Source organism: Rattus rattus, chromosome 18 (assembly GCF_011064425.1).
Source record: "Rattus rattus isolate New Zealand chromosome 18, Rrattus_CSIRO_v1, whole genome shotgun sequence".
Taxonomy (NCBI): Eukaryota; Metazoa; Chordata; class Mammalia; order Rodentia; family Muridae; genus Rattus; species Rattus rattus.
In genome coordinates this window covers 11,170,117-11,191,938 of record NC_046171.1, presented here as the reverse complement: position 1 = coordinate 11,191,938, position 21,822 = coordinate 11,170,117, and the positions used below count along the sequence as shown (strand labels likewise).

At 38.6% G+C, this 21,822-nt stretch overlaps 1 protein-coding gene across 1 annotated transcript in view; it reads left to right on the top strand.

Moving 5' to 3' along the window:
* Nucleotides 1–21,103, top strand: part of Tmlhe (trimethyllysine hydroxylase, epsilon) — a 42,932-nt gene extending 21,829 nt beyond the window's left edge. The window contains exons 5-8 of the mRNA XM_032888753.1: nt 912–1,031; nt 10,920–11,156; nt 19,999–20,137; nt 20,675–21,103. Coding sequence (XP_032744644.1) covers nt 912–1,031; nt 10,920–11,156; nt 19,999–20,137; nt 20,675–20,806 — 628 coding nt within the window. The 3' untranslated portion in view covers nt 20,807–21,103. The remainder of the gene's footprint in view (nt 1–911; nt 1,032–10,919; nt 11,157–19,998; nt 20,138–20,674) is intronic.
* The last annotated feature ends 719 nt before the right edge of the window (nt 21,104–21,822 follow it).

Here is a 21,822-nt window from a genome sequence, read left to right as displayed (position 1 = left end):
GCTTGGCATTGTTGTTCATATGGGGTCTCGAGCCTTCAAGCTCTTCCAGTTCTTTCTCTGATTCCTTCAACGGGGTCCTATTCTCAGTTCAGTGGTTTGCTGCTGGCATTCGCCTCTGTATTTGCTGTATTCTGGGTGTGTCTCTCAGGAGCGATCTACATCCGGCTCCTGTCAGCCTGCACTTCTTTGCTTCATCCATCTTGCAACAACCTTTTAATCATGTGTTTTGTTCTCTTTTCCACTTATAAGCACCCGATGCTAAGATACACTCCAGGATTATCCTGATAGTAAGCAGTAGTACAGAGCTTTAAATACCATAGGTTTCCTGCTCCTAAATATAGTATTTTTATTACTATTCTTCATTTCTTATTTCTTCTTTTCTTTATTCCTCTATGTTCAAAAGGTTAAATGAAGACAAATATTTCTATAATACACGAATAAAATGGAGACTCCTCTGTCACTCTTGGATATTATATTATCCAATATGCTAGGAAAGGACTATTGTTGAAAATCTGAATATTAACGAAAGCAGAAGTTGTTATATAAATTAATTAAAATTGTCCCTTACTACAAGCAGCCACACTTTTGAGTCTATGAAAGGAAAGTAAATACAGGGAATGACCTTGATTGAGAAGACTATTAAAGTAGTCATATAATCAGTATGCAGTGACCCCAGAGATTCAGAATGTATAATATTTTCAATTTGTGTTCCTAGAAGGTCAATTGGTGAGATAATTTTGCAGACTTGTATTTTTAACTGTCAATTTCACCTTATAGATAGCCATCTGTAGCAATAACTATTATATGTGTGTATGTGTGTGTGTGTGTGTGTGTGTGTGTGTGTATAAAACAATGATGAATGAAATAAATTTACAAATATATAATAGTTCTTTCTTGATTCTATTTGGCAGAGAAACCATTTATGGAAGGATGTGGTATTTCACGTCGGACTTTTCCAGAGGCGACACTGCGTACACCAAGCTAGCCCTAGATCGCCATACCGACACCACCTACTTTCAAGAGCCCTGTGGGTGAGTGTGTTAGACTTTCCCAGGGTTGCGTCCTTCTAGTTGATGGCCTTGAATAGTTTCTTCATCACTGTCTATTCTATGTCAATGAAGATTACACCTACATGGTGCAGACTCACGTGTGTCTCTGTGTTCCCCTGGCAATATAGTCACTTTGAGACATTCTAGTTCAGTCTTCATCAAGCTTTTAGGAATGAAATTTGTATCTACAATGTAACAAGTATACGTGTGGGAAGAGACGGACACTGGCTTACGCTGTAGCCCTCGCTGCTTTTTCTTAGAACTGGAACTCATTACCCAGCCTAGCCTTGAAAAATCCTAATTCCTCTTGCATAGGTGGCCTAGGCCTTTAATTCCAGTACTCGTGGAGGTAGAGGTAGGAGGATTTACTGTGTTCGGAGATAGCCTGGGCTAAACAGTAAGAATTTATCTTTTAAAAATTTACATTTTCCTTGCATTTAGTTTCTGTGTTATAGCAAAGGGGTCCATCCTACAAACACTGCTGTTATCAGAATGATATTAATAAGAGTCTGAATCTTACAAGAAACTGGAGAGGAGAAATGGCTGAAAATGAACCTTTTTCATAGTAAATCAATAGCTCATTTACTGTATTAAAATTCCTTACTATTTGCTACTTACTAGAGGTCTCTATATTTGTTACTTCGTGGTTATTGATCTTGCTTCTGCATACAGATTATGAGCCCGAAACAATGATATTAGTGAAAAGATTGTATAAGTACACGTGGTGTTAACAAGATAGTAGGAGAGGGTGATGGCTGATTACTGTTACATTGGTGGCAGTGATGCATTGGTTTATTTGGAGAGTTTGTGTATTAAGAATATTTTGGATCAATGAGATGAGGTTAAGATTCTTGTCATCAAACCCGATGTTCAGTCCCTGGGACATCCACACGATGCAGTGAGAGAACCGATCCCCGCAAGTTTCCTCCGGCCTCCATACGTGTCATGGCATGCACATGTGTTCACATTTGACGAGCAGAGATAAACAGCTATGTTCACTTTATACCTTTTCTAGTGAACTGTGAAGACCGAGTAGATTGGTAGCACAGAGTTAGTGAAGAGTTAAGGGTTGATCTGCAGCCCAGGCTGAATGTGTATTATTAGCTTTTTGACGTTGAGCATGTAGGTTAAAATCTCCAAGCTTCTATAGCTTCATCCGAAAAAATGAGATTAGCAATACAATCTACTCATTAATATTGATAAGGAATTAAATTATGTAATAAATTTAAAGCACTTAACACTCTGCTCAATACTAAGTATTCAGTAAGGGTTAGTTGTAATTCTCTTTAGTTATCGTAATCACCACTGTCATCGTCATCGTCCATGCCCATCCTTTGCTTTGGGTGCCATCCTTTCTTTAACTGTAGCTTCCCCCGTCTTCCCATACCTGCTGCCTTCCTATCACCCAGCTTTATCAATTCTCTACTTTTGTGGATTTGCCTAGACTCTATATTCTTTTTCTTTCTGTATGCATTCTCTCTTATATCCAACAATTTTTTATAAAATCTACAGTTAATACCTTTCAAAATTATTACCAGCATACATTAAATATAAAGGGGTCTCATCATGATACTTCCATATATTTTTATAATGTATTTGAAACATATCCATTCCCATCTATTAGATTTACCTACCTACACTCTTCCCTTTCTGTTTTGTTATCCCTAGTAATCCCACTTTCAGTTTCATGGTTTTTTATCCTCATCTACCTCTCGTTCAGTAAAACGTGTAAGACTTGTCTTATTGCACTGACTTACTTTACGTAGCACTTTGATGTCTAGTTCCAGTCATTTTTCAACAAGTGACATATTTTCATTCATTCCAACATATTTATGTGTAAATGTGTGTGAATGTGTTATGTGTATTTGTGTGTGGGTGAGAGAGATAGACAGACAGACAGACTTTCCTCCCACTCTATTGATAGCGTATTAGGAATATTTTATAAGTCAGCTGCTGTAGATTGTGTGGCAATAAATCCAGTCTTTGTGGTACACTGACTTGATTTCTTTGGGTATCTTCTCAAGAGTGATATAACTAAGTTTTTTGTTTTCCTTTTATAGAAAATACAATTTTTTCTCTTCTGTAATATATCCTTATTATGGTTTACCTTCCTCTACATCTCCCACTTCCTCTTCATCACCCTTCCTATGAAGACCCCTCTTCTAGTCCATCTTTCAAACTCATGACCTCTTCTTTTCTCATTAGTAGGTGTTACATCCATATATGTATATTCATATATGTTATTAAACAGAACCTTCTCTGTACAGTATTACTTGTTTGTATACTTTCAGGGCTGACCTTTTGGTATTGGATAACCATCTGATGTTTCAGACATCATTGTTGTTTTACCCTCTCCTCTTTGATCCACACTTCACAATTAAATCTTCCCTCCATTTTACCCCATTGAAAGCATTTTCACCTGGGAAAGAGCCTTGAACTCATTGGCACAGGGGGAAATTTCCTAAACAGAACTCCAATGGCTCATGCTCTAAGATCAAGAATTAAAAAATTAGAAGGCAGAGGACATAGTCAATAAGACAAATCAGTATCCTACAGATTGGGAAAATATCTTCACTAATTACACATCTGATAGAGGATTAATATCCAAAATATATAAAGAACTCAAGAGGCTAATCACCAAAAAACCAAACAACCCAACCAAAAAATGGGGTATAGAACTAAACTATGAATTCACAGCTGAGGAATATCAAACGGCTGAGAAACACCTAAAGAAATGTTCAACATCTTTAGTCATAAGGGAAATGCAAATCAAAACAACCCTGAGATTTCACCTCACACCAGTGAGAATGGCTAAGATCAAAAACTCAGGTGACAGCAGATGCTGGCGAGGATGTGGAGAAAGAGGAACACTCCTCCATTGTTGGTGGGATTGCAGACTGGTACAACCATTCTGGAAATCAGTCTGGAGGTTTCTCAGAAAATTGGACATTGAACTGCCTGAGGATCCAGCTATACCTCTCTTGGGCATATACCCAAAAGATGCCCCAACATATAAAAAAAACACGTGCTCCACTATGTTCATAGCAGCCTTATTTATAATAGCCAGAAGCTGGAAAGAACCCAGATGCCCTTCAACAGAGGAATGGATACAGAAAATGTGGTACATCTACACAATGGGAATATTACTCAGCTATCAAAAACAATGACTTTATGAAATTCATAGGCAAATGGTTGGAACTGGAAAATATCATCCTGAGTGAGCTAACCCAATCACAGAAAGACATACATGGTATGCACTCATTGATAAGTGGCTATTAGCCCAAATGCTTGAATTACCCTAGATGCACAGAACACAAGAAACTCAAGAAGGATGATCAAAATGTGAATGCTTCACTCCTTCTTTAAAAGGGGAACAAGAATACCCTTGGCAGGGAATAGGGAGGCAAAGTTTAGAACAGAGACTGAAGGATACCTTTTACCGTCTGCTGCCTCACAACGGGAAAAGGTGTGGCAGGATCAGGTGTGCGAGGAGATAGGAAAAAAAATAAAAAAAATTTAAAATTTAAAAATTTAAACCTTTTCCATTAATGTGAAGTTTTTTGAGGCTTCTATCACATTTCCTATTAGTAATTGGTCAGTTTTCTCATTTCCTTGAGTTAATGGACCTGGCAAACTTGTATGAGTCTGAATTGATGTTTTCTTTACAATATGTGGAAGAATCCAATTAGTTCTTTTACTAAGCTGTGTATATTTGTATAGACATATAACTATGTAATAAACTGTATTTTGAATGTTTGTTATTAATTTCTCCCAAGCATTTACTACAAGCTCTTTCCCAATCTTTACTAATCACCATCATCACGTAACCACAGCATAATTAAGAGGTGCTACAGTTCAGATCTCCTCCTGACAACTGATGTAGGCATATTCTACCTTTTATAATTAATTCAGAAAATTTTCCCATATATCTTTAATTTTTTTTTACTTTATGAGCTAAGGAAATCCATTCTATAACATTATCTTCCCTTTGCATAATGAGACCAGTAAAAGAATGAAGGCAAAAATAACCAAAATACAATCAAATTCAGGGTCAGTTCAATCCTTGCACCTTGCAGTCTTTGTTTTATAAGAGTTAAGTTTTTTTCTGCTTCAACCATAACGTTTCTTAGACCGTTAAAATTTGAGTCTCCTTGTAATGTTTGAAATAAATTACTTGAGTCATAAATACTCAAACTAGGTTTAAACCTCAGCCAGTTAATGTCACACATTAATTTTTGAAAATTGTTAAAGTTTTCAATCGATCCCTATGGATCTGTATTTTTTGTGTTCGAATTTTTGGTTGACTGATTTTAAAACCCAGATAACTTATGTGGATTTCCTCTTTTTATTTTTTCTGGAGCAATCTGTAACCACCAGCATGGCAGTTCTTCGTGTTTCCTTAAACATTTTCTCTAAAGCATCGTCATTAGAATCAGACCACAAAATATCATGATAAATGATAGATTGAGGAAATCGCCTATGAATTATTTTTAATGGTTGTTGCACAAAATATTGACATAAAGTTGGACTATTTAACATTCCATGTCCAAGTACCTTCCAGTGGTGCCTTTTCATTGGACCAGCGTTGTTCAGAGTGGGTACTAAGAAAGCAAAACTCGCTGTCCTGATCATGCAAGGGTATTGTGAAAATGCAATCTTTCAAGTGAATATTATTATTATGGTCCATGATCTTGGTAACAAAGAAGGTAAAGGAAGTCCAGGCTATAAAGGACCCATTGGTTTAATTACTCCATTCACTGCTCTTAAACTGGTTATCACCCTACGTTTTTCTGATTTCCTTTTTGGAGTAAACACAGGGGAATCCCGTTGGCTGGTAGACTCTTCTATATGTTGAGCCTCCAGCTGCTCTTGTACCAGCTCTTCAAGTGCTTGCAATTTTTCTTTTGTTATTGGGCCACTGCTCTTAGCACCCGGGTCTGTTTGATAACCACTGTAGGGGCAAGGCTGTTGGGTCAGCAATGGCCCCTCGTATAAATCTAGAAACTCAGTCCCTGTGATGTCCTGTGTTTGGACAATGGGCACAGCTTGTGATTGTTCTCAATCACCTGTATCAATGCCTTCTCCAGGAGCATCTACTATGTCACCCCCAATTTGCTGTCCCTGGAATTGCAAGAATATTAATTTGAGTGCCCCACTGTTGTAAACGATCCCTTCCCCATAAACCTGTGGGTATGTCAGCCGCCTAAAGTCTCAACTTCTCTGTTCACTCTTCTGGTCTAACACAGTGGATCTATGGGACACTTTGTCTTATTTGTGATAATTTACCAGTTCTTATGAGCGTTGTATCCACCTTCTGAATGGCCAATCTGAATTCTGCGACTTTTGGGAAAGTATATTAACATCAGCTCCTATATTCACCAAATCTTCTGTTTCAACACCATTAATTTGATTCTCTGATCATTAACCAGTGTTTGCCAGGACACACATTTTACAATACTCCCCAAAGCCCCTGTTCTTTCTATTGAACTGGCCTTACCCTTGAATTTGTTGAATTTGTTGTTGAATTTCTCAACAACAGCTGAGAAATTCTGTCCCCTGTATTAGTTTGTATTGAGAAGTTAATAGAAGTGAATGCACTTCTTCTCCCACTGTCCCTGAAGGTAAAGGACTATAAGCACCAGTGGTTAACTTGTAATATTTAACCGTTGGGGACAGTATAAGGCCTATCTTTGGTCAGATCTGAAGCTTCACTTCCTTCTATACCATGTATAAGATCAGAAACTTTTAGTTTTGATTTTCCTGCTTACTTGCTGTTTTCTGGCCGACCAAAGGAATACGACTCACACTTCCCTATGACAGGAGGTTACCTTGTACATCTCTCTTGGACCTACAATCCTTAGATCAACGTTTGCTCTTTCCACGGTGACTACAGTACCTTGGAAGCCTTTGGGTTTCAGTGTAGCCTAAACCTGCTTGTTGTCTTTTATGAGCATCGTATTCTCCAGAGTCAATGCACCCGATATTTTGAGCTCTGGATCTCCTAGATGTACCATTTCTTTGGAAATGGCAAAATTCACAATTAAAGCATTGGGCATTTTGATCCCCGAGACTTCTAGCTGTGCTTTTCCCTATAATATTGATGTAATGCTCCACCAAATCAGCACAAGCCAGCGAAAGCAGCCAAAATACCACGAGTTCTTTGGCACATTTCTCTCTATGAAGTAAAGACCAACGAGAACAAGGCTGGCAAAGCATTGCACAGGCAGCAAAGACCAGTGAAACGTTGCCCAGCCGTAGAAGACCAGCAAAGTATTGCACAGTGCTGCAACGCAGGAATGACCTCTCGCTGTTTATGGGATTCTTTACAAACATCGTGTGCCCTCTCAAGCATCTGCTTCAACAAAACATCACATTCTCTCTCACATCCTCTCACAAGGCAGGTTCCAAAAAGCATCACATGACACAACTAAATTTCCAAAGAAACCAAAAATTTCCACTTCAGCTCCCCTCCCCTACTTTCTTTCATCCAGTCCTTCCTTTCTCCTCATAAAACTTGCCATACCAAGCTGCAGTAAGACTAGGTGCATCTTCAGGATCTTCAGGATATCCCATTTTGCAGAAAGGGATTTAAAGTCAGGCCACAGAGTCAGATACAGCCTTGTTCCTGTTGTTAGAAGTCTTACGTGAAGACCGAGCTGCACAACTGCTACGTATGTGCCTATGAGATAGGTGTTTCCCACATATGCTCCCTGTTGGGGTTCAGCTTCTGAGGACCCCTATAGGCCCAGGTTAGTTGATTTACAGGCCAATCTCATGGAGGCTTCTTTTCAATTAAGATTTTCTCCTCTCAAATCATTCTAGGTTATGTCAAGTTGGCACAAAACTAACCAGCCTTTAAGGAAATGTGAATTTAGAAAAACTTTTAGTCTCATCTCATGCCAGTCAGAATGACCAACGTCAACAAAACAACCTACAACAAATGCTAGAGGGGATATAGACAAAAACGAGCCGTCATTCACTCTTGGTAAAGTTTGCAAACCGATCCATCCCCTCTGGAATCAGTGTGGAGAATCATGAAAAAGCGAAAAGTTTTCTACCATAGGATCCAGCTGTACTATTCCTCGGCAAATATCGAAAGGATTTAACATCCCATTCTACAAACACTTGTTCATCCGTGTTCATTTCTGCTTTATTAACGATAGCGAGGAAACAGGAACAACCCAAATGTCCTATTAGCAAAATACACAGTAGAAGACTATTCACCTGTAAAGAAAATGGATTAATGAAATTGTAGGCAAGTGGATGGTAATAGAAAATATTATATTGAGTGAGATAACCTAGGCCTCACGTATTTTCTCTTATCTGTGGTTCTTAGCTCCTACTCTTCCGATGCGATTGTATAACCACAAGAAACAGGAAAGTAAACAGGAAGACAAGGGGTGGGCGACACTAAAGATATAAATGGCAGGATATAAGCACTGTTTATTTCTCCTCTTGAATTTCAAAATCCTCCTTCAGTTTCTCAGGCTCTCAGTTGTCATCTTCCAGAACCTTTTCTGTTAACATATTCAGACATACACGTTTCAACTATTGCAGTAAACTGAACATCTTCTTCCAGCCTTCGTTATGGTCCCATCACACGTCTTCCTGAATTCTATCTTAATGAGCAGCACTGCCTTTTTTTTTAAGTGGTGGGCATTATTTTACTCAGAGTATCATTGAGGGCGTCTTGGCGCAGTGTCAGGATCAGCTGAGTCTGTGTGCCTGCATCACTCACAACAGCAGAAGGTGGAACAGGGCAAGAAACCACAGCTTACCCCAGAGCTTTGGATTTTTGTCTTAGCTGTAATATTTTCCAGTTGAATTTCATTGAAAAAAAATTGCCCAACCCTTTCAGTTTCCACATTTGTGAAGTAAAGAAAATTATACTAAACCCTTGGATAAATAGAAAACTGGATTGAAAAATCAACGCATTGGACTACTATATTGTATGTGAACTCCGTCTTCTTACTAGAACTTCTTTCCTATCCTTTCCTCTGTACTTCTAACTCGTGTATTTTTAGCCTCTGAAGGTCAGCCTCAGGGTGCTGCTGCGTGGTCAGCATCATGAAGATGTGAGCTGACCGCTGCACGGACCGCTTGTTCTGGTGACCTCTAGTGAATTTACCGTTGCTTCCTACTTTCTGCAGAAGACGTGTGGATCACTCACGTTCTCGACCACCTCACCTTTCTTACTCCCTGTGTCTGTAATGTTGGAGTGGCTTGGGGACATAGTTTCACAGCATAAGAAACAGGCTTCTTGTCACTGAGCAAAAAAAGAAGTTTTGGGTCACTTAGGAAAGAGGAATCAGGAACTGGAAGAGCTTGAAGGGCTTGAGACCCCATGTACAGCAATGCAAGGGACTAGCCATGACTAACAATGGGGTAGCCTCGGGTCTAAGAGCACAGTGGAAGGGAAGCCCTTGTTGAACGTGATTGTTGGGGGAGGGTTGATGCATTTTTCCTCAGGTAATCAGACCAGACCCAAGTTAATGCGTTTTCCCCAGGCGTCTATGCAGTGACTGCGAGGGATCTCCCATTTTTTCCTCAGGTAATCAGTCAGTTCCCCATTTTCTCAGTGCCTCAGAGGCAGGTCTACAGGGATTTATCTGTCATTGCGTGCATCTAGCATCTTGAAGTAATTCTGTTTTCTTGTGCTCCTCCAAGTCTTGATGCTTGCTGCCTTCCACGACTCCACGGCTCAGATAGTCCATCCTTGTCTTGGGGGGGAAGCGCAGTGGCATACGGCGGACACAGTGCTGGAGAAGGAGCTGAAAGGTCTACATCTATATCTGCAGGCCACAGGAAGAGGGAGACATATTTATTGTCTCCAATGACTAGTCATAGCTGCTCTAAACCCAGGAGTAACTTAGTGGATAAATAAAGACACGATCTGCACCCCAGCTGAACAGGCTGCGTTCTCTTGTGTGTTTGGGTTTGTGTGCCAATGCACACAGGGTAAGGTGAGAAGATAATCTGTGGGAGTCACCTTTCTCCTTCCACTACGTCATTCCTAGGTTCAAACTCGGGTCATCAGCCGCAGACAAGGGCCTTTACCTGGTGAACCAACCATCTTGCCACCCATATTTTAAAAATGCTACTATAACCATAATTTTTTAACAAATTAAGAGCGTTCTATGGTTTTCTATGCTATGACAACAGAAACATCTTTTCCTTGAATATGCCCTGTTGATTTATCACTATATTTGGTTATGGTTTGTCTCTTCCTAGGGTCCTTTCTCCATGCTTCAAACTCATCCCATTTCGATTTTTGTTCATTATTTAAGACTAAGCAAAGCTGCTCCCTTTCTCACTCAAATATTTCTTTAATTTTCTTTTCTGTGGCCCTTGCCACAACTTGTGTACAACTTTATTTTTTATTCAAATGTTATTGGTGCTAGCTTTATGAGTATCTTCAAAACAGAGACCATGTGTTGTTTATGTCTCCAGTCCCATGTCTTCCCTGGCATATATGTCCCTTAATACATATTAAACATCTTTGAAATGAATGTGTACTAACGTATTTAAGAGTAAATATATCGGCTGGAGAGATGGCTCAGTGGTTAAGAGCACTGACTGCTTTTCCAGAGGTCCTGAGTTCAAATCCCAGCAACCACATGGTGGCTCACAACCATCTGTAATGGGGATCCCATGTCCTCTTCTGGTGTGCCTGAATAGCTACAGTGTATTTATATATAATAAATAAATCTTTAAAAAAAAAGAGTAAATACACAACTTTCTATGAAGGGAAAACAACTAGGAAATGGGATTTCTTTCTTCAAAATTAAAATCATTTCTGATACACTATACTAGAATTTCAATATATTCTCTTTTACCCACTGTACAGAAGAATTTGCTTTGTTTCTTTAGCATTCAAGTATTTCATTGTCTTAAGCACGAAGGAACAGGTGGCAGGACCCTGTTGGTGGATGGATTCTACGCAGCGCAACAAGTACTCCAGAGAGCACCTGAGGAATTTGACCTCCTCAGCCAAGTACCACTGAAGCACGAATATATTGAAAATGTTGGACAATGTCACAATCACATGATTGGGGTTGGACCCATCTTAAATATCTACCCATGGAATAAGGAGCTGTATTTGATCAGGTGAGTACCAAATAACTATTCCCCCATGTGATATATTTATGATATATTAACTTCTTGACAAGTTTACCCAGCTATCTCCTTGAATGATCATTTGGCTGTCTTATAGACTGCATGGTGTATCCTATTCAAATTCTAGCTCATAGGCTCCACTCACCTTAAGCTCACCTCGCTCTATATTTGCTATTGTTTTATTGAATGATAAATCCGCTGAATTGCCCAAACAAAAGACCAAAAGCTACCTTCAACTTGTTCATATCCCTCATACTATACAACCAATGTAACTGCATTGACCTATTTTTCCTCAGTGTAGCCAGTGCTTCCTATCAGCAGTGCCACTTCCTACGTGAGACCATTATCACTTCTACATAGAACCATTGATTTCACCTTTTTTATCCATTTTGTATGCTGTAACTAGAGAAATCTTTTAAACTTGTATTTATTATATAATTTTTTTTTCTTTTTTTTTTCGGAGCTGGGGACCGAACCCAGGGCCTTGCGGTTGCTAGGCAAGCGCTCTACCGCTGAGCTAAGTCCCCAATCCTTTATTATATAATTATATATGTGCATTTATGTGTGAGGGAAAAATATATAGCCACTGCCCATGTGTTAAGGTCATAGGAATATTTTTCAGGGATTGGTTCTCTCAGCTTTGAATCAAGAAATCAAGGTCAGGCCGGATACGCCTTTAATCCCAGCATTCAGGTGCAGAGGCAGGGGGATCTCAGAGTTCCAGGCCAGGCTGGGCTACAGAGTGAGCTCCAGGACAGTCAGGGATGTTACACAACAGAAACTTTGTCTTGAAAAACAAGCAAACAAAATACCAACAACTTAAAAAAAAGATCCTTATCCACTTATTATCTTCCTAAAAACCCAAATTATTCTTATAACTTATACAATTCTAGATGCCCTGAGCCCTTCTTACCGTGGTAGCTTCAACTCACACAGCTCATGTTTTCTACACAGATTCTGCCTGAGAAAAACTGCATTGCTTTAAGTTTAAGTTGTTTTCCATGTTGCCACCAATATTTTTATGTAATTTTACTTCCACTTAAGCTAACTTCTACAGTGCACTGTTCTTCCACAAAAACTTGTTGAGTGTCCACAAAGACGCAGGCACCGATTGTGATTCCAAAAATGTAATTGTGAAAACATTATGGCTTTCATAGAATTTTCATTCTAGTAAAAAGGGCTATTTTATTTTAAAAAAGCAAACATAGAGCATATCAGATGATAGTACTAGGTGAAAGTAAGGGAGAAAGCTGTAGAAGGTAACTTGATGTAGTACAGAAAAGGTCAAATTGTGACTGTCAATCAATGATTTATGGCCTTGACCAAGCCACTTAACCTATTTATCATGAATTTCTGAGTTTCAATAATAATATCTACCATACTCATTGTTAAAAATAAGTCGCCATCTCTGCTCTTTACTTTCTTAGGTGGAAGGAATTATGTCAATAGTAATTCACTTTTCTTGGATAAGTTCTTCCAAGAAACACTTCCCTTCAGTCATCTCTTGTATACTCACCACATAAAATAAGAAGTATGTACAGTATTTTACTATGCACACCTTAAAAAATGGAAAATAAAAAAAAAGCATTTAATGTGGAAAAACCTCACCCTGCAACCTAATTACACCATGAAAATATTCCTATTCTTGTTTTATCATGGAACCCTCCATTTTTCTGTCCGTCTGTCATGATTAGTTTTTATGTCAACTTGAAACAAGCTAGAAGACATCTGAGAGGAGGGACCTTAATTAAGAAAATGCTTCCATAAGATTGGCCCGTGGGCAAGCCTGAGGGCTTTTTCTTAATTAGTGATCGATGGGGCAGGGCCCAGCCAATTGTAGGTTGCTCCATCCCTGGGCTGGTGGTCCCGAAAGCAGACTAAGCAAACCACGAGGAGCAAGCACTCCTCAATGCCCCTGTTTCAGCTCCTGCTCTTAGATTACAGACACCCCTGTACGACACCCTTCACAATAGTCACAAACAATACAAAACACCTTGGTGTGACTCTAACCAAGCAAGGGAAAGATCTGTATGATCTTTCTAGGACTTTTACCATGAAGGGGTGTTGAATTTTGTCAAATGCTTTCTCAGCGTCTAATGAGATGATCATGTGGTTTTTTCTTTGAGTTTGTTTATATAGTGGATCACGTTGATGGTTTTCCGTATATTAAACCATCCCTGCATGCCTGGGATGAAGCCTACTTGATCATTGTTTTGATGTGCTCTTGGATTCTTCAGTTTGCGAGAATTTTATTGAGTATTTTTACATCGATTTTCATGAGGGAAATTGGTCTGAAGTTCTCTTTCTTTGTTGGGTCTTTGTGTGGTTTAGGTATAAGAGTAATTTTGGCTTCATAGAAGGAGTTCAGTAGTGCTCCATCTGTTTCAATTTTGTGGAATAGTTTGGATAGTATTGGTACGAGGTCTTCTATGAAGGTCTGATAGAATTCTGCACTAAACCCGTCTGGACCTGGGCTCTTTTTGGTTGGGAGACCTTTAATGACTTCTTCTATTTCCTTAGGAGTTATGGGGTTGTTTAACTGGTTTATCTGTTCCTGATTTAACTTCGGTACCTGGTATCTGTCTAGGAAATTGTCCATTTCCTGCAGATTTTCAAGTTTTGTTGAATATAGGCTTTTATAGTAAGATCTGATGGTTTTTTGAATTTCCTCTGAATCTGTAGTTATGTCTCCCTTTTCATTTCTGATTTTGTTAATTTGGACACAGTCTCTGTGTCCTCTCGTTAGTCTGGGTAGGGGTTTATCTATCTTGTTGATTTTCTCAAAGAACCAGCTCCTTGTTTTGTTGATTCTTTGTATGATCCTTTTCGTTTCTATTTGGTTGATTTCAGCCCTGAATTTGATTATTTCCTGCCTTCTACTCCTCTTGAGTATATTTTTGTTGTTGTTGTAGAGCTTTTAGGTGTGCTCTCAAGCTGCTGACATATGCTCTCTCCTGTTTCTTTCTTCAGGCGCTCAGAGCTATGAGTTTTCCTCTTAGCACAGCTTTCATTGTGTCCCATAAGTTTGGGTAGTTGTGCCTTCATTTTCATTAAGTTCTGAAAAGTTTTCATTTCTTTCTTTATTTCTTCCTTGACCAGGTTATCACGGTAGAGCATTGTTCAGCTTCCACGTATATGTGAACTTTCTGTTGTTTTTGTTATTGAAGATCAGCCTTAGTCTGTGATGATCTGATGATAGGATGCATGGGATTATTTCCATCTTCTTGTACCTGTTGAGGCTTGTTTCTTGAATGATTATATGGTCAGTTTTAGAGAAGGTACCATGAGGTCCTGAGGAGAAGGTATATTCTTGTGTTTTAGGTTGAAATCTTCTACAGATATCTGTTAAATCCATTTGGTTTATAACTTCTGTTAGTTTCTCTGTGTCTCTGTTTAGTTCTGTTTCCATGATCTGTCCATTGATGAGAGTGGGGTGTTGAAGTCTCCCACTCTTATTGTGTGAGGTGCAATGTGTGCTTAGATCATTAATAAGGTTTCTTTTATGCATCGGGAGCATAGACATTCAGGTTTAGAATTCACATTGGTGGATTTTTCCCTTGATGAATATGAAGTGTCCTGCCTTCCGTTTTTGAAAACTTTTGGTTGAAAGTCGATTTTATTTAATATTAGAATGGTTACTCCAGCTTGTTTCTTCACACCATTTACTTGGAAAATTGTTTTCTAGCCTTTTACTCTGAGATGGTGTCTGTTTTTGTCACTGAGGTGTGTCCTGTATGCAGCAAAATTCTGGGTTCTCTTTCCTTATCTAGCCTGATAGTCTATGTCTTTTTATTGGGGAATTGAGTCCATTGATGTTAAGAGATATTAAAGAATAGTGATTGTTGTTTCCTGTTATTTTTGTTTTTAGAGGTGGAATTATGTTTGTGTGTCTCTCTTCTTTTGGGTTTGTTGCAAGATTACTTTCTTGCTTTTTCTAGGGTGTAGTTTCCCTCCCTGTATTGGAGTTTTCCATCTATTATCCTTTGTAGGTCTGGATTTGTAGAAAGATATTGTGTAAATTTGGTTTTGTCATGGAATATCTTGGTTTCTCCATCTATGTTAATTGAGAGTTTTGCTGGATACAGTAGCCTGGGCTGGCATTTGTGTTCTCTTAGGGTCTGTATGACATCTGCCCAGGATCTTCTGGCTTTCTATAGTCTCTGGTGAGAAGTCTGGTGTGATTCTGATAGGTCTGCCTTTATATGTTACTTGACCTTTTTCTCTTACTGCTTTTAATATTCTTTCTTTTTGTGTGTTTGGTGTTTTGATTAATATGTGACAGGAGGGATTTCTTTTCTGGTCCAATCTATTTGGAGTTCTGTAGGGTTCTTGATGTTTAAGGGCATCTCTTTCTTTAGGTTAGGGAAGTTTTCTTCTATAATTTTGTTGAAGATATTTACTGGCCCTTTGAGCTGGGAGTCTTCACTCTCTTCTATACCTATTATCCTTAGGATTGATCTTTTTACCGTGTCCTGGATTTCCTGTATGTTTTGGGCTAGGAGCTTTTTGCATTTTACATTTTCTATGAAAGTTGTATCACTGTTTTCTATGGTATCTTCTGCCCCTGAGATTCTCTCTTCTATCTCTTGTATTCTGTTGTTTATACTTGTGTCTATGACTCCTGAACTCTTTCCTATATCTCTAGGATTGTCTCTCTTTGTGATTCCTTTATTGTTTCTATTTCCATTTTTAGATCCTGGATGATTTTGTTCAATTCCTTCACCTGTTTGGTTGTATTTTCCTGTAATTCTTTAAGGGATTTTTGTGTTTCCCCTTTAAGGGCTACTTCTGGTTTACCTGTGTTGTCCTGTATTTCTTTAAGGGAGTTATTTATGACCTTCTTAAAGTCCTCCATCATCATCATGATATGTGATTTTAAATCATAATCTTTATTTTCCAGTGTATGCGTATCCAGGACTTGCTGTGGTGGGACAACTGGGTTCTGATGATGCCAAGTGTCCTTTGTTTTTATTGCTTAGGTTCCTTCACTTGCCTCTTTTCATCTACTTGTCTCTGGTGTTAGCTGGTCTTGCTGTCTCTGACAGTGGCTCGGCCCTCCTGTAAGCCTGTGTGTCAGCACTCCTGGGAGACCAGCTCTCTCCAGGCAGGATCTGGGCACGGAGAGCCATGGCACAGGGTCAGCTCTGGGCGCAGACAGGAACTGAAAGCTTTTTGAAGTATTTTAAAGTATATTGTATAAGTATACATATTTTCCACTTAAATATTTCAATTTCTATATAAAATTGAGTTCTGGAAAGTACATATAGTGTTGTTCTAAAATGTTGAATATAAAGTTATTGTGGCTTGAGGATGTTTGACCCAGGACATGGCACTATTAGGAGGTTTGGCCTTGTTTGAGTAGGTGTGGCCTTGTTGGAGGAAGTGTATCACTTCAAGAGTGAATTTCAAGGCCCTTCTCCTAGCTACCTAGAAGTCATTCTTTCCTGGCTGCCTTTGGATAAAGATGTAGAATTCTCAACTTCTTCTCCACTGCCATGCTTGCCTGGATATTGCCATGCTTCCTGATTTGATGATAATGAACTAAACCTCTGATACTGTAAGCCAACCCCAGTTAAATGTTTCCCTTAAGAATTGCCTTTGTCATGCTCTCTTCACAGCAATAAAACCCAAACTAAGACATTCATGGAGGTTTGAAAAATGAATATATTTCTGTGGCATGGATCTATATCAATATATAAGTAACATTATCCTAAATAGAGGAAGTACTTTTCTATTTTACAATCAAACCCTGCATATGTACCTCCAAAGGAAACTACCATGTCTGTCTGTCTGTCTTTCTTTCTTTCCTTCTTTCTTTCAAAAAATAACTACAATTTGTTTCTAGTTTGGTTTCATTATGATTGAAATTTCCATAAAAGTTCCCATAAAAGTACCTTTGTGCATATATTTTTATTTCTATCAAATACATATGGATTTGTATTAATTACTTTTCTCATTGCTATGACAGAATTCCTAACAAAAGCAATTCGGGGAAGGAAAGGTTTCCTATGGCTCATAGTTGAAGAGTTATGTACTTGGTAGCAGGTTACAACAAACTGTCAGGGATCAGATGTGGATGCTGGTGCTCAGCCCACTTTCTCCTTCGTATTCAATCCATGAAATAGTGACACCCACATTCAAAGAGGGTCCTCTCTATTCAGCTGTTCCTTTCTGGAAACGCCCTCAGATATTTGACCAGAAGTTTTTGTCTCTTAGGTGATTCTAGATTGTGTCAAGTTGATAATCAGTGCTAATTATTACAGAATCGCACTGATATGTTACAGAGTCCAGGAATGTTTAGTTTCAGTAAATAACATGTTATACCATTTTTATATCTTTATAAAGAATGGATTGTAGTTGCATCTGCCCCAGTTCTGGCCAATACTTGGTGCTGTCAGTTGTACTAATTTTTAGCTACCATAATAGCTACTTTTTCAGGATGGCCTTCTGAGAAAGTTCACAGGAATTGGATAGTTCTTTCTCCACGATGCTATTAGCAACAAGTAAAATATTAGAGAAATCCAATTACCTTATAGTAAGCCGGGACAGATTTACTTTTTCCAAGTTTCTATTGCCTTATGTATAAAAGGGGGTTAAGAACAGTTTTCCTTCTCTGATGGTAAAATAAGCCAATGAAAGAGTATTTATACAGATACCAAATAATTTGAACCAGAAGTCTCTAGAAATGACATTGAATATCAACACCCTATTGAAGACTGCTCCCTCACTGTCTTCTTTATAAGACCATGGCTCCTAAAAGCCTGAAAGAAAGCATCATTCATTATGGTCCTTCATTTGATTCTACGGTTGTAGTCCTGCAGGCCTACTAAGCTGGAGTTTGTTTCACATATGGGAAAAAAGAATATTGGTTCTGATTATGTCCCATACCAAACTCAACAAATGTCATCTGATATCTTGAAGAGAAAATTTGTTTTTCTTTGAAAGGAAGACCTTTGACAATATCTACTAAAATCTGACAATATACATACCCTGCAACCCAGAAATTCTATTCTTAAGTTATACCAAGCAAAATGAGTACATACATTTACCAAGATATACAATAGACTGTTCATGGAAGCTCTACTTATAAAACAGTTCCAAAGTGAAAACAAGTCAAATATTCAGTAAAAGTACAATTAATAAATTATGGAATAATCATGCAATTAAGTTCCATACAGCACAAGTAATGAGTAACTACTACTAAATGATGAATTTTATAGCTGCAACATTAAATGAAAGAATGCAGACAGAAAAAGAAGATGCCATATGATTCCATTTATATAAAACTTTTTATAAATAATTTTTAGTGACAGAAATCAGGATGGCCGTTACCTTTGGGTAGGATAAACAATGTAACTGGAAAGGGGCTCAAGAAAATGTCACAGTGTTGTAGCAATAATTGTTATATCTCATTAGTAGTGACATGAATGCCATCCCAACATGAAAATTCATCAAGATTTGTTTGTGTACATTCCTGCATATGTTATACTTCAGCGAAAAGCTAATTTCCCTTATCCAAAATAGAAATACATTATATTTTCTTATACATTATATTTTCTTTTAGACAGGGTACAACTGTGTAGCCTTGCCTTGGCTGGCCTCAAACTGAAAGAGTTCCACCTGCTTCTGTCTCTTTATGCTAGCAAGAGAGGTAATGCATACTACACCCGGACGAAAAAACGTTATCTTAGTAAATAATTTTCAGTGGCCCTCACGGTACGCAGATCAAGTCCAAGGCTTTACCATTCTCTCCATAACTACATATACATATATATATATATATATATATATATATATATATATATATATAAAATCTTGCCCCAGTCTACTTACTCTATTTCATTCCTTCAAGTACAATTCTCCTTGATTACTCAGCACAAGCCACATGGCCTGCTTGGTGATCTGTAAACATAATAGAATGATTTCTATCCCAATTCTTCATATTTGCTATTCTCTCTGGCTAGACCGCACTTTCTTCAGTTTGTCATATACTTGATTTCTATTCATACAGGCACCAGTCCCAGTGTCACTTCTCAAAAAATTCCTTCAGCATTCAAAAACAAGTTTTAATTGCCTTTAAACACGTGTTGCTGTATTTGCACACAATGTATGTAACTCGCTGACATTATCTTATTTATGTATTTGTTGCATTTATATCTTTGCATCCTCAGTAGGATATAAACTTCCAAAAGAGCTCAGGCCATGTCGCATCACATCCTAATAAATTCCTTGGCAATAGAGGTGCTCATGTATTTGCTAATATTAAGTGAATTAACAGACTGAATGAAGACCTCTGAGTAAAACTGTCTACTAGGTTATATCTAGTATTTTTCCCACAAAGGAAAATATTTGTGGAATTATCTCATTCTGTATATTTTAAAGATACCTTTGTTTATACAACTTATATTGTCTTTCTTAGTTTAGTGTAAAAAGTTCAATCCTCCCCTGATGTTTTCATTGCACTTTGATCAATAAGTACTTATTCCAGGAAACACACATCAGATAAAATACCATATCCTAAAAAATAAAAAAAAAAGACAGACAAACAAACAAACAGAAAAACCAACCATGTCCTGAGATGGGAGAAATCAGCTGGAACTTAACTTTGACTCCCTGTCCCCGAAAGACTCCAAAGAAAAACAAAATGTGACCAGCAGATGGTGGGATTTCCTTTCTCTGGCGCTGTATTCCTAAGAGTAACTTGATTCGTTGTCATTTCAAGGTTCGAACTAACAGTAAAAACACAGAGAAAGCGTTATCTAGAGGAGTTCGAGAAGCAGTCAATGTCTCTATCAGGCGTCTGCGATCTTTATTTCTCATGGTTCCATCTCAGGTACAACAACTACGACAGGGCTGTCATCAACACCGTGCCTTATGACGTTGTCCGCCGTTGGTATGCAGCACACCGGACCCTGACGACTGAACTGCGAAGGCCTGAGAATGAACTTTGGGTCAAACTGAAGCCTGGAAAGGTAGGTCCCAAATGCTGTAAAGACGCATCAAGGAAGCTTTCTATACAAAATTTGTTTAAGATGTGTCACCGTGTTACAAAGCGAAAAGATTTCTCTTATGATTCCTGGTCCTGCCGGTTACTCCCTGGTGATTGAAAGCAGCCACCACTTGGATCTCCAGACATCAGAGACACTTATTTTAATGATGAAAAGGATTCAAGTTGGATCAGAATGGCTTCAGCTATGTAAAATGTATAAACTGAGGATTGCAGATAAAGAAACCAATTTCCTGATTTACTTTGAAGGAAAGATGGTTTCTTAAATAATGTAAGTTCCTTGGGTACACAGAGCTTATAAACACTATTTTCTTTTTAATTGCTATTTAGGCTGCTGCAAGGTTAGACAGATCTTATTTTCCCTTTAATCTGGTTATCTTCAAAAGAAAAAATATTTTACCAAACGTGACCCGTAGAACAATCTAAAGCTTAATCTGACTTAGATTCCCTAGGATCTGCTCTTGTTCTAATTGTTTATTTGCTTTTTTTCATACGTTCACAGGTACTATTTATAGACAACTGGCGAGTCCTTCACGGCAGGGAGTCGTTCACTGGCTACCGTCAACTGTGTGGCTGCTATTTGACTAGAGACGATGTACTGAACACTGCTCGAATTCTAGGTCTTCATGCCTAAAATTTAAAGCACTAGGATTATGAATACACTCGGTACCCTACTGCCAGAATTTTATATCAACAGAACAATATTGTATTAAAATTTGTTTCAGATTGTCTATTTTCCATTCTACAGAAGAGAAGATTTTTCCTTACTTTTCTAGGAGAAGCCTGATAAAGAAAGAGGGCTGCTGAGTTGTCTAACATCAGCCATCTAGCAAAAACATGAGTCTAATCTTTTCCTAACCTTTTTGATAAAATTATAATCACTGTACATAAGAAATATAATCTCCATATTAAAAGGAAACGAATTCTATTACATAGTTTGTCTTAGCTAAATCAGAATGCAATGCATTCTAGAAATTACAAAGTAGTGATAAAGCGACATTTGTAAAACATTTTCATTTTATAGATTTTTTTCTTTTATTGGATATTTTCTTCATTAACATTTCAAATGTTATCCCCATTCCTGGATTCCCCTCCGGCAACCGGCTAGGCCACCCCCCACCCAGCTTCTATGACGCTGCTCCCACACCCACCCAACCACTCCCTCCCTCCTTGACACCCGGCATCCCCTACACCGGGGCATCAGCCTTCGCAGGACCCAGGGCCTCTCCTCCCATTGATGCCCGACAAGGCCGTCCTCTGCTGCATATGCAACTGGAGCCATCACTCAATGTGTGCTCTTTGGTTGGAGATTTAGTCCCTGAAAGCTCTGCGGTGTCTGGTTGGTTGATATTGTTGTTCTTCCTATGTGGTTGCAAACCCCTTCAGCTTCAGTTTTTTTCTAACCTCCTCTATTGGAGACCCTGTTCTCAGTCCAATGGTTGCCTGAGAGCATCCACCTCTGTATTGGTCAGGCTCTGGTAGAGCCTCTCAGGGGACAGCTATATCAGGCTCCTGTCACCATGCACTTCTTGGCATCCCCAATAGTGTCTGGATTTGGTGACTGTATGTATATTGGACGGATACCCAGGAGGGGCAGTCTCTGGATGACCTTTCCTTGTTGTGCACCAATGGGAGGAGAAGCCCTTGGAC